Genomic DNA, 12,048 nt, shown 5'->3' on the forward strand with positions numbered 1-12,048 from the left:
AAAAACTTGGGTTTGGGTTTTCTCACAACCAGAAGAAAATTATTTTTAGCAGAGTTTGGGCGAGAGACTTCTTGATAAGTTTTCGTGTTGCATTTTTCTCTATGTTTTTTCGTTATTTTTTTGCTTATTTTTAGCGACTTATTTATTAGGAAGAGAGTGAATTCGGATTTGACAAAGAAAAGCCTCGAGACTCGCAATAAAGCGCATGTTGTGGAATGTGTGATCAAGTTTCACCAAAGAGTAGAGCAAGCTAGTCTTCAAGACTATTATAATGTTGAGATAGATGAAGAGAGAAGCTCATAGTCCATATTACATTAAGGAACTCACGGATCCGACACTCGTTGAACTCCGACCTTGTCCACTCTTTCCTTCTCACTTTACTTGCTAAGCTTAAAAAGATGGAAATGATAAATGATTGATAGAATATAATATACAGAGTTGTCGAAGTAGGGGCACCGCCGGGGCCCGTCGAAAAAGTAAAAAAACTTGGGTTTGGGTTTTCTCACAACTAGAAGAAAATTACTTTTAGCGGAGTTTGGGCGAGAGACTAGAATAGTGTCAGAATTGTTGACTTCTTGTTAATTTTTCGTGTTGCATTTTTCTTTATGTTCTGTCTTTATTTTTTTGCTTATTTTTAGCGGTTCATTTGTATCCTCATTTCGGCGGTTCTTGTAGGGAGGAAAGCCATAAGGTTCGTGGAGTATGTCCAAAGCAACGATTGTATACAATTACGAAAGATAAACTAATAAATGTAATTATACTAACTCACATGTACACTATTAACTTAAGCAATTTTAAATGAAAGTGGTACTAGAATAAGTGGCCTCCTAAGAGTCTTCGTGTTGCATCTCCTTTATTTTTTATTTTTTATTCTTCTTGATTTTTAGCCTATTTTTGGCGGCTCATTTGTTTTCTCGTTTCGAGGACTCGGGGGTCTTGGGATATGATGATGGCCGATTAATTTAATAATAATAATATCTAGCTGCTCTCGTAGGGAGGAAGGCCATAAAGTTCATGGACCATGGCCAAACCAAAGGTTTTAACAATTACTAGGTATGAATTGTCGAATGCGATCGTACTAACTCACATGCACTAGAATCGGATTCTAACAGAATTCTGAAATTAAACGAGATTGAGCGAGAGTAGTACTAGGATAGGGTGATCTCTTGGAAAGTCCTCGTGTTGTATCCCCTCCATTATGGGGTTTGACAACGGATGATAAATGTACTAATAATATCTAACGGCTCTTGTCGGAATGCCCAATAAGGTCATACAAAGCAATGATTATATACAATTACGAGTCATAAACTAACATATGCGATTAATGAAGGCACACTACTATACAAATTAACTGTTAAATCTTGTGCACATTTTCATTTATCTCAATGGATGAATGTAGCAAACTTGACATAATTACTTGATTTTAAGCTTTGGCCGTCTTTTAGCGGTGAATCCGAATTTGACACGCCCTCTTTTAGCCTTATTCGGCTGCATCTTGACTCGCCTGCGTCGAAACATTTGCCACCAATGCAACTTCTTCTTCTTCCTAATAATGCAACTTCTTCCTCCTCCTCCTCCTCCTCCTACTCCTCCTCCCTTTGACAAGTAGTTATTGGATTTCTTCGAATGCCTTATGTGCCTCAACAGCCCTTCCAACAGCGCATGAAAATGCCCAACCTCCCCCTGCTTATTATGCAACATGTTTTTCACTTTCACCAATGATTTTTTGCTCCCTCTGCTTTCTCGGGTGCCATGCGGGTTTTCGTGGCTGTCAAACATCTTCCTCCGTAGGTGTTTCCATCCAGAATGGCCGCGATCATCATCACTATTACCATTTCTGTCATAGTGGTGATGGTGATGGTGATGGTGGTGAAATATGAGTCCCAACCTGTTCTTGAGCCTCCTAAACCGTCCAACTGACTTGTCCGGATATCTTTTACGGCTATAGAGATCATCATCCTCCTCCTCCTCCTCCATTGATGAGCTACAGCTACTATTCCGTGAACTACTACTAGCACTTACTTCTGCCGCCGTATTTATCGACCTTGTTGAGGAAGAGAGATCACTTCTCATTCTCATATGAATATCACGAGTACGTCTCCTAGATAGGCCTCGACTCCAGGAATCCTCCTTTGAGTATTCATTACTACCAGCGCTGCTTTCAGCTTCAGAATTTGTCTCACTTGTCCACGTCGACCATGTTTCGGAATCAGTACAACCTGAGCTAGTCTCCTCCTCCATATCCAATACTTGCTTTCGTGGCATTCTCTTCTTCTGTTGGCCTGCATAAGACATTTTGTGTGTCCCACTAGGCTTGTGTTCATCTAACAAAACTGGCTTCACGGTCATTGTATGATGTCTCTGGTTTGTCACTAAACTAATTCTCCGAGTTTGACTCATCAACTTCTTACAACTAGGTCCATGTCCAACTGAAGAAGCTATGGACTCAGGTGGCACGAACCGATTAGATCTTGCAGCCCTTATTTTTCTAGTAGTTGCATTTTGGACTGGAGTGGTTTTCCATGTTTGATCAGGTGTCTTCACGTGCATAGGAGCCTGATTTGGCGTAGGAACACTTAGACCATTAACATAACCTGCCATCTTCTCTTTCCGACTCACTGGTTGACTCGGAGGGAACCTCAGCGATCCAAGTCTCTCCATCAGGCCCTTGGAGGAACCATGTTCCCTAGAAGTAGAAGCAAACTTCCCAGTCGGATTTTGAGACAGTAGTTGACTCGCCTGACGAGTTAGCAACTGAGTTCCACCCAACAAAGGAAAAGACTTGTCCATACCACTCAACTCTCTTCTAGTAATAGTAGTACTAATAGTAGGAGGAGGAGTTACCCGTTCTTCTATCTGCGCTGTAGGAGTAGGAGTACAAGGACTAAATGAAATGTCGCGCTTGAAAGAACCATGTTCATTAGCATCGTTGTTGAAGGAATTCGCCATTCCAAAAGAACTCAACTGCACAGCCAAAATGCGCGACTCAATTTGTTTGATTGCATTTGCAACTACTTTAGAGTAATCACTACCCTCATCTGACTTTTCCTCGCTCTGGCCAATCGGGTACAAACCGACTTCTTGCTTGCTATCCATTCTTGTTGGAGATATTGGGGAACAAGCACCAGAACTAACAATGCTTGGATTTCCAAGAGTTTCACTGATGTCATTCCCTCTCACTGTGGACTTTGTATTAGATTCTTGTAATCTTTTAGCATGCTCATCGAGAACATTGAGATGACTATGCCAATCATGTTGCTTATCTTGACTAACACTGTTTTCGTCAGGTACCTTGACTCTGTCATTGGAGAATTTTGTTTCCTTGGCTGAGTACTGTTTCTTCAGATTGTTTTCTAAGCAGAATCGACACACTTTCTTTTTCTGTTCAGGCAGGTCCGATGAGATGCTTACTTTAGACTCCGCAATTTCTCTCTCAGGCTTCAGCTTCTTCAGTGACCCATCCTCCTCTGGAGCGAACATGTACTTTTTAGAATCCTTTCCATCATCATTCAAGACCCTGTTAGGAGAAGATTTCACTGTAACTGTTGGGGAAAGAGGAGAATTCTTCTTAGGCACAGCCTTGGGTTGCTCTGGTTGAGAGGGGCAAGGTTTGCTACTAACAGCTGCCTGAGTTGTTATCATCTGCAAAACCAAGACCGTTAGAAACAAAGTTAGAAATAAAAGTCACAGGATGAATTAATTACACCGTACAAATCCTATGTCGTAGAAAATTATAAATTCACAAGAGAGAAGCAGGTTAAGAAAATCACAAAGCAGAGCTAATACTGCAGAAGTGCACCGATGCAACAAAAGTACCTTCAAATGAGTATTGAAAATCTTTTCAGCCGCATCATCTAGAAGATCTTTTAACAATTGTCGCGCTCTCGTGTCCAAAGCTTTTTCCACCTTCACGAAGATAATATCAGGAACCAACAGAACATAGAAAGTCATGTTATAAACCAAAAGAGCATAGAGTGCTAACTTACATTGTTTGAATTTACATGTTGCGGCCAGCCTTCGCCATTCTGGAGGAGTCCATATAACTGTCTCAATGCATAGAGATCAGACAAGAGTTCCACAGGATTCATGCTTTCTCACTGGAACCGAACCTGTAAGCATGCATTTCCAACAAAGATGAAGTTTACAAACCATGAATTGAGTTATAATAAAGGAAGAATGTTCAGATATCACTAACTAACATCAGTAGGTAATTGAATTTGATTTTGATCAAATGACATCAATGTTTACTTAGTACTTACAAGGAATAAGAGTTGTAATCGTTTAATTTTTTTAAGCTCCTGCGTTTACTAAAGTGTAGGTATGTGAAGCATTTCACTCCCTAACTTTTCCCGTGTTTACTTACACATATGAATTCGGAAAACTATAGGTTTCCTTTTGGAATTCTTAATCAAATACCTCAAAATCAGGAATCATATCAGTTAGGGGTAGTTGATCTGATCCCATTCCCTTCCTTACTCCCTCTATTCCTAAGTTTTCCGATTCCTTCCTTTTTCCATTTTTGTTATCCGATTACTAATTACTAAATACCATTAAAAGAAAGAACTTGAGAGAAAAAAAACATGAAATTGATTGATTATTCAACAAGTGGCAGTGTTAGTGTTGCATACTGACAAAAAATTTATCATCTCCGAATGTTTAGGCGAGGGACTTCCAAATCTCGAGAAAGGAATGCCCAACATGATCACTTCAAAAGTTATGTAAGAGGGATTTGGAAATTACTACTCCAAAGTTCCAAATCTACGTTGAATTGGAGTAGTCATTTTCAATTCTCTCTTACATAACTTTGCAATGATCATGTAGACTGTAGTGCATTTCTAATCACTGCTATCTAACATTTTAATGGTCCATAAGTTGGTCTTAGTACCAACCAAACAAATTGCAAATGATTCCTTTCAAGTAGTCATTTGCAAATCTTTAATCCAATCTTTGAATCTAGAAAATAGGAATCCCGGGAAATTAGGGTTATTCTCAACCATAATTTACCAATTTTCAGCAAAAACTGGATTTTCTCAATTGCCATAAACTCAGTATCAGTCGAGTTAAAATCACATTCTAATAATCACGTTTTCACTAAACAAATTGTGAATATGTGATGATGATGATGATGATGATAAAAATAATAATAATAATGAGAGAGAGAGAGAGAGAGAGAGAAATTGGAGTGGGGCTTGATATTGATCACAGAAATTCTAGAAATTGAACAGGCAACATCAGAAAAGCAAAATATATAAAATTCCAAATACCGAAAAATGCGAAAATGCAGTTAGAGAGAGAGAGAGAGAGAGAGATAGAGACCTGAATGTGATTGTGGTTTGAGCCTAGTTTACGTGCACTGCTTGAGACTGGTTGAGGGGTGGAGAGGGAGAGAGAGAGGGAGGGAAATTACGTTAAGGGTCCGATGACAGGGTAGTTGACGACTTGATGGAATAGGGAAAGGTTACAACCCATTTGCAAGCGAACTGGAGAAACAGGAGGGAAAACTGCCGCTTTTATTTTTTTAGACTTATTAATTGATTGCTGTCAAACTGTTATTTAGCCTTATTTTAGCGGGCGTTTGTTTGTCCTCACTAGACTTCATTAGACTATACTAGATTAAATTTGAAATGTTGATTAATTTTAGGATCTAGGTTCTCTGAAATAAGTGTGATGTGGGTTTTCTAAAATAAGTACGGTTGTTTTTTTTTTTTGTCGATATATAAGTATGATTGTTAGCTTGGAAGTTCATGAGGTCAATTAGAAGTTTTCATAACTAAAATTGAAAATAAAAATATAGTCCTAGCCATTCCAATACTACATCAAACGTTTCACAATTGTAGTACGGCTTAATCCATATCAAGCCAATTCAATTTAATCTCTGAAGCTAATCCAGTCCGAGATAGTTTGGTACAACAAATGCACTATAAAAGTGTTATTTTCATCTCATTAAGTCTCATTTCACCTCATTTTTATCCATTTTGTCAAATAGACATTAAATTACAGAGTATTATGAAAATTTCATTTTGACACAACTTTTTGCCTTTAAGAGCAATTTCACCCCTAAAGACTTTGCGCTAGCACCTAGCGCATTTATCCGCTCAGTGAACAGTAATAGACCCCGATAAACAGTAATAGGCTAAATGCATCTCCACCCCTAAAAATAAGCTGGCACTCAGCTTATCTAATATTATATTATTTTATTCATATCAATTACTATTTTATACTTTTATTTTTATTTTTTTCTTCCTTTCTCTTGAAAGGTCTAGCATTTTTGTTTCCTTCCCACTGCTTCCATTCCCTCTCCGATCCTTTCTCCCCTTATTTCTCCGATCAACCGTCTCTCTCCTCTCTCTTTTTTCCCCTTTTTTTCTCCATGTTTTCTTCTTCAAATAAGGAAGTGATTATGCAATGGTCTTTCTTCTTGTTCCTCGAATTAGAGAGAGTTATCTCTACGCGGTCCCTGTGCGTAGCAACCGGAGTCCCAGGATTGGCGGGGTGGAAATCGGGAAGAGGAAGGAGGGATTTAAGATGGGGCGTATATGAAGAAGGCGTACGGGTGTATTGGATGGGGTTCCAGGGATCGAGAGGCGTTGGAGGCGCGATGGAGAGTGATGGAGGTGGAGATTGCGATGAGGGCGGTGCAGGTGGAGATTGCAGAAATAAAATTAAAAATGCCCACGACGTCACGCTGGCGTCAACACAGCATCATACGGGCCGGCTCACGCCTCTGTCGATTTTGGGCTGGCCTGGAGACTAGCTTGGGCTGGGTGCCAATCAAAATGCTGGGCTGGAATGGTTTCACTGGGTGTCGGGTTGGTTTTTTGGCTGGGTGTTGGCCTTTCTCACCCCCGGTGGAACTGCTCTAACCTAGTAAAACAATCTAATTTCCGTTTTTGACAACTCTAATTCAAACCCATGATTTTCTCCAAATGTACGACAAATTGTCATTGTTGCCAAGAAGATTAGTTATCAATAGAACTCAAGGATTGGATTCTCAAGCCTAAACTTCTTTCTCCTCTTTCACCGACCTTATAAGTTGTGTCCCCAACTTTTCTCGCCACAATTCACATGTGCCCTAGTAAATATGTGATGATCAACCAAATTTCTCATATAAGTGCCACGCGACCAATCAAGTGGCTTATCTTTGCTTGTGTAACAAATGAAGTGTCCATACTACCTTTTAATTTAATGTTTACTTGATAAAATCGATAAAAATAGAGTGAACTGGGAGCTAATGAGACGAAAATAAGACAAAACCAATTTAATGGGGTGAAATGAGACTAAATGACAATTTTATGAGATAAATCAATTAATTATAAAATCTATATAACACGGGTATACTGGTCAATAAAATAAGAAAATATACACAAAAACTTACACATGTTTTTATTTCATTTGCATGTGATGTCAGAATGTTAGTGTACTCATGTCTTTTAAATCATGAGGTGTGCTATCCACACACCATTTTTTACTTCTTACACACCCTTTGTTAATTTATGTCCGTTTATCTTATTCAATTCATCCGATCCGACGGTCGAAAACTAAAAAAATATAGAAGAAGTAAAAAGATGTATGTGGATATCACAATCCATAAATCATTACGATGAGAGAGGGGTCTAGTCGCGTTGGAGGACTTATATAACACGAGTGTACTCTTACAGCGACATCGCGTACTAATAAAATAGAGACGTATGTAAGTGTTTATCTATGTGTACTTATTTCGTTGACGCAGAAGACGACATAGCGGCAGCTTGTGTGTTGGTGAATTCCAGGGATTAAGTGGCGCGACCTTACTAGTTGGGGAAGCAAGGGGGAAAGTGAGACGTTGCTGGAAAAGCAAGGGGATGAATTGTACACTAGACGGGGGGAGCGAGAGGTGGATGGGCGGGAATGAGGGTGACACGCCACCATTAAGCATTGCAAAGTCCAAGGAAGAAGAAAGAAAGAAAGAAGACAAACGCAGAGGTGTTGATGATGACTCGATGATGATAAACACATGTGTCCTTTTCCATGGACCTCAACCTGGAAGAAGAAAAACCTCTCTTCCAAATTAAGATTAAAATTAAAAATAAATCAAATCAAAATTAAAAGACATAAAGAAAGAAGCTTTGCCCCTGCTTCCTCCTCCTCCTCCTGAGTCCTGAGATCTGCAGCATCTGCAGGTTGGTTGTCTTCTACTTATTTACTGCCATTCGATTCATTTTTTTCAATTTATTTGTACTTGTAGAATACAATTTCTTTTGAATATATATATATTCCTTGCAAATTGTAATTGATAAGTGACTACAAATGGATTGGGTTTAGTTGGTAGTATATCTATTTCCAGTTTCTTGGGATATCCTTGGCCGTTGGGTGGGTGAAGGGTCAGGACTCATCAGCATCAGCAAGCAAGCTAAGCAAGTGTGTTCCATCCCAGTTGTATTGCCCTTTAAATTAAGGGGTACTTTGAATCTACATACAAATAGAGACAGAGTCCTATGTCTTTCTCTCTCTCTCTTTCTTTGTTTGGGTTGGTAACTTGGTAGTTGGTGCTGGAATACTGGTGGAGGTTAGTTAGATCAAAATTTGGACTGTATATTTTAAGTGAATTTTAAGCAATTCTGCTGACGATTGAACATTTGCTATACAGCAAGTTACTCAACTGGGTTCTGATTTAAATTATCGTATCTTTGTTTGAACCTTAAGTTTTAAGCACAACTGTGTATTTGGGGTCTCGAGTCAAGGTGGCCTGTTGCTTTCTAATGGTGCCTAACATTATCATGAAACTTTGATGATAATGTAGGCCAAGGCTCTGACCGAGATGCTGTGGCGTTGCTGATATTCCAGATGGACAGGCGGAGTCGGCTATGGCAAAGGAAGTCATCAGACAAGAGTCCCGGCGACACTGAGAGTTCGGGATCCATATCTTCTCACTCTGAAAGGTTTTCTGATGATCAGGTTGATTGCATTCACATGAATTGTTCTCGTACAATTCAGTTTGCATTTGAAGTTTGATTAATAATTGGATTGTCGAGTTGCATGAATGTTGCAGATGTGAATGTTTCTGCTTAACATGTTGTTACTTAATCATAATCATTTGTTTCTTTCGATTGCACAAAACCATTTTTTTCATCTCTCTCACTCACTCTCTCTCTCTAAAATGGTGAAAAAGCAAGAGAATTCATTGTCAACAAGTTAAAAGCTTTCCTTGTTGTTGAGTTCCACTTGAATCTGTTTAAGTGATGTTATTGATCAAACTTAAATGTTTCTTACTTTGATGTCAAAGGCAAATCCAACTCATGGCATTCTATCGCCAGAAGTCGCTTCTAAAGCTCCACCCGATGATCGACAAGTTAATGGGAGTGTTGAGGCTTTGACGGAGAAATTATCCGCTGCTCTTCTTAACTGTAGTGCCAAAGATGATTTGGTAAAGCAGCATGCTAAAGTTGCAGAAGAAGCTGTCTCAGGTTTTAACTTTTCTGCTTTCCATTTTTTGCTCCCACTATATTTTACTGCAGTTCGAAATTTAGGCTACTTTCTTGAATCTTGTTGTGCATAATGTGTATTCTTTACTCTGAAAAAAGAAACTCTAAGGATGTGAATCTCAAAATTAATAACCAAAATTAGAGAAAACATGTAAACGATATAAATAGAAAGCTAAAGTGTTTCTCAACTGCATTTTCTTCCTATTTTAAGGCACATTTTATTATGAATGGTATTTAATGACTATATATCCGCATTGTTCGCATACTTATGCAATCTGCCATTACTTGATTTTGCTGAAACATTTTTCTTTTTCCAAGAACAAGAATTTCATGAAAGTCATATTCTTAATGTTTCTTCAAGTATTTCTACAATGGATGTCGTAGATACTTTTACATTATATTGTTTTTCCCTATTTTAAAAAGGTCTCATTAGTTGTTCCTCTATTCCATTATAATGGTAGGCTGGGAGAAGGCTGAAAATGAAGCGGTTCGTTTAAGACAGCAACTTGAGGCTGCAAATAAGAAAAAATCAGCTCTTGAAGACCGAGTTGGTCATCTCGATGGAGCACTGAAAGAATGCGTGAGGCAGCTTCGACAGGCACGAGAAGAGCAAGACAAGAATACCAATGATGCTGTTGCCAAAAGAACTCGTGAGTGGGAAAGTTCAAAGTCCATGCTTGAGAGTCAGATTGTTGAGCTCGAAGCACAACTTCAAACTGCTAAATCGGGAGCTGCTGCCTCAACTGATTTTGATTTGCTTTCAAAGCTTGATGCTACTGAAAAAGAGAACTCTGATCTTCAACTTAAGCTTCTTTCTCGAGTGAAGGAGCTAGAAGTCAGGACTATTGAGAGAGATTTGAGCACCCAAGCTGCTGAAACAGCCAGCAAGCAATATTTAGAGAGCATAAAAAAAGTGGCTAAGCTTGAAGCTGAGTGCCGTAAGCTAAAAGTCTTGACTCGCAAAGCATTACCTGCTAATGATCACAAATCCTTTTCTGCATCCTCAGTTTGCGCAGAGTCTTTTACAGATAGCCAGTCAGATAGTTGGGAGAGGATAGTGGCAATTGATCTGGATACACACAAAGTGAGTGGCTTGGAGCATGATCCAAGCCAATCAGATTCACGGGCTCCTGCTCAAATAACAGAACCTGGCCAGTTTAAGAACAAGAAGAGGTTTGGAAAATATGTCCCTTCAGTAGAAATCAATCTCATGGATGATTTTCTTGAAATGGAAAGGCTTGCCGCAACTCCAGATACAGAAAATGACAACTGTCGTCAACCTAGCGTTAGGGAAAACCCTTTAAAAACTGAACTTGAAACCATGATACAAAGGACTGTGGAACTTGAGGGGAAGTTAGAGAAGATGGCAGCAGAAAAAGTGGAACTCGAGATGACTCTGACTGAGTGTCAAAAGCAGCTTGAGACATCACAGAGTCAACTTACGGAGGCTGATACGAAGTTGGAAGACCTTAAAAGACAGTTGGCTCATGCAAATGACTCGATGTATGATGCACAGGAAGAAGTAAAGTCCTATCAAACAATGAGAGAAGATGCAGAGTCACAACTAAGAGCTGTTCAAAAGGACTACAATTCCTTGCTTTTAAAGGCTACTTCACTGGAAGAAGAGGTTTCTAAGGAGCGAGATTTATCAGCTGAAAATGTGGCCAAATGCCAGAAACTGGAGACTGAGCTATTAAGTATGAAACGTGAAGCTGAGCTCCAGCGTGAGGATGAGCTCCAACGATTGCGCAGTACTAATGGTGAATTGAAGATAAAGCAGGTTGGTTTTCTTGAACACACTAAACCCAATTTTCAAATTATAGTAAATGAAACTATGCATGTTGGAATAGAAGGAAAAGTGAGGAGAATATATATGTAGTGGAAATGAGAATGTTGGATGGATGGTAGGATTGAGTAGAAAAGAGAGCTAAACATTATGGACTCATTGGGAAACAATATATGGTGTAGGTATAGTTTAAGAATAAAATTAGGCTTAGGTGGTATGCCATCTAATCAAAGTAAGAATAATAAAAGAGATTAGAGATTATCTTTCAGATATGTTGGTTTTTGATGTTGTATTCTTGTTTGTGGCAGGAGAAAGAGCTAGCATTGGCTGCGAACAAATACGCAGAGTGCCAGAAAACAATTGCATCTCTTGGCCAACAGTTGAAGTCACTTGCAACACTGGAGGACTTCCTGGTGGACTCTGAAAGGCCATCGGAGCTTATCGGCGCGGGGATACAGTGTGGAACAACATGATTTACACCCAAATCTGAGGCTAGTATAAATTTTGAAAACAGCAGATGATTAGCCAAATCCTTCAAATATTGGTGGGTTTAATGAATTTGGTGAGCTTTTTGCTAGATTTTGAAGGCAGCAAACGAGAATTGTAATAGAAGGAATTGTAATAGAAAAATTGTAGATAGGTCTTTTAAGATTCATTGTATAGCAATAACTGTGGAATCAATGCCCCTCAATCTACAGTTTGTATTTACATACGTGGTGGTAATGTTGAAACAAGGTACAGTACAATAATACATTGGAAGGCACATTGTTTATGGAATTTTCTTTTAATACATTCGATATT

The 12,048-nt window shown here is 39.0% G+C and overlaps 2 protein-coding genes across 3 annotated transcripts; one reads left to right on the forward strand and one right to left on the reverse strand.

Annotated features, from left to right (window-relative positions):
* Window positions 1-1,256: 1,256 nt before the first annotated feature.
* Window positions 1,257-5,445, reverse strand: LOC103456293 (uncharacterized). The gene is made up of 4 exons (XM_017322814.3): window positions 5,317-5,445; window positions 3,987-4,109; window positions 3,817-3,906; window positions 1,257-3,642 (listed from the first exon to the last, which is right to left on the reverse strand). Exons 2-4 carry the CDS (start codon window positions 4,086-4,088, stop codon window positions 1,414-1,416), a joined length of 2,421 nt encoding a protein of 806 aa, XP_017178303.3. The 5' UTR covers window positions 4,089-4,109; window positions 5,317-5,445; the 3' UTR covers window positions 1,257-1,413.
* Window positions 5,446-7,704: 2,259 nt separating this feature from the next.
* On the forward strand, window positions 7,705-12,024 carry LOC103456292 (filament-like plant protein 3). Of its 2 annotated transcripts, none has more exons than XM_008395984.4 (5): window positions 7,705-8,159; window positions 8,780-8,934; window positions 9,263-9,443; window positions 9,923-11,241; window positions 11,556-12,024. In XM_008395984.4, exons 2-5 carry the CDS (start codon window positions 8,824-8,826, stop codon window positions 11,718-11,720), a joined length of 1,776 nt encoding a protein of 591 aa, XP_008394206.3. In that variant the 5' UTR covers window positions 7,705-8,159; window positions 8,780-8,823; the 3' UTR covers window positions 11,721-12,024. The 2 variants fall into 2 exon arrangements, with proteins under 2 accessions (XP_008394206.3, XP_017178836.3); XM_017323347.3 differs by lacking the exon at window positions 7,705-8,159 and adding an exon at window positions 8,428-8,545.
* Window positions 12,025-12,048: the final 24 nt, after the last annotated feature.

The sequence above is a fragment of the Malus domestica genome, chromosome 15 (genome assembly GCF_042453785.1).
Source record: "Malus domestica chromosome 15, GDT2T_hap1".
Classification (NCBI taxonomy): Eukaryota; Viridiplantae; Streptophyta; class Magnoliopsida; order Rosales; family Rosaceae; genus Malus; species Malus domestica.

Bases quoted from the DNA above. Each gene is read 5' to 3' on its own strand.
- LOC103456293 (XM_017322814.3), bottom strand. From the start codon at position 4,088: ATGAATCCTGTGGAACTCTTGTCTGATCTCTATGCATTGAGACAGTTA. The intron at 3,907-3,986 runs GTAAGTTAGCAC...ATCTTCGTGAAG, and splicing joins AACATGTAAATTCAAACAAT to GTGGAAAAAGCTTTGGACAC. The intron at 3,643-3,816 runs GTACTTTTGTTG...TTGGTTTTGCAG, and splicing joins TTTTCAATACTCATTTGAAG to ATGATAACAACTCAGGCAGC.
- LOC103456292 (XM_008395984.4), top strand. From the start codon at position 8,824: ATGGACAGGCGGAGTCGGCTATGGCAAAGGAAGTCATCAGACAAGAGT. The intron at 8,935-9,262 runs GTTGATTGCATT...TTGATGTCAAAG, and splicing joins AAAGGTTTTCTGATGATCAG to GCAAATCCAACTCATGGCAT. The intron at 11,242-11,555 runs GTTGGTTTTCTT...TGTTTGTGGCAG, and splicing joins GTGAATTGAAGATAAAGCAG to GAGAAAGAGCTAGCATTGGC.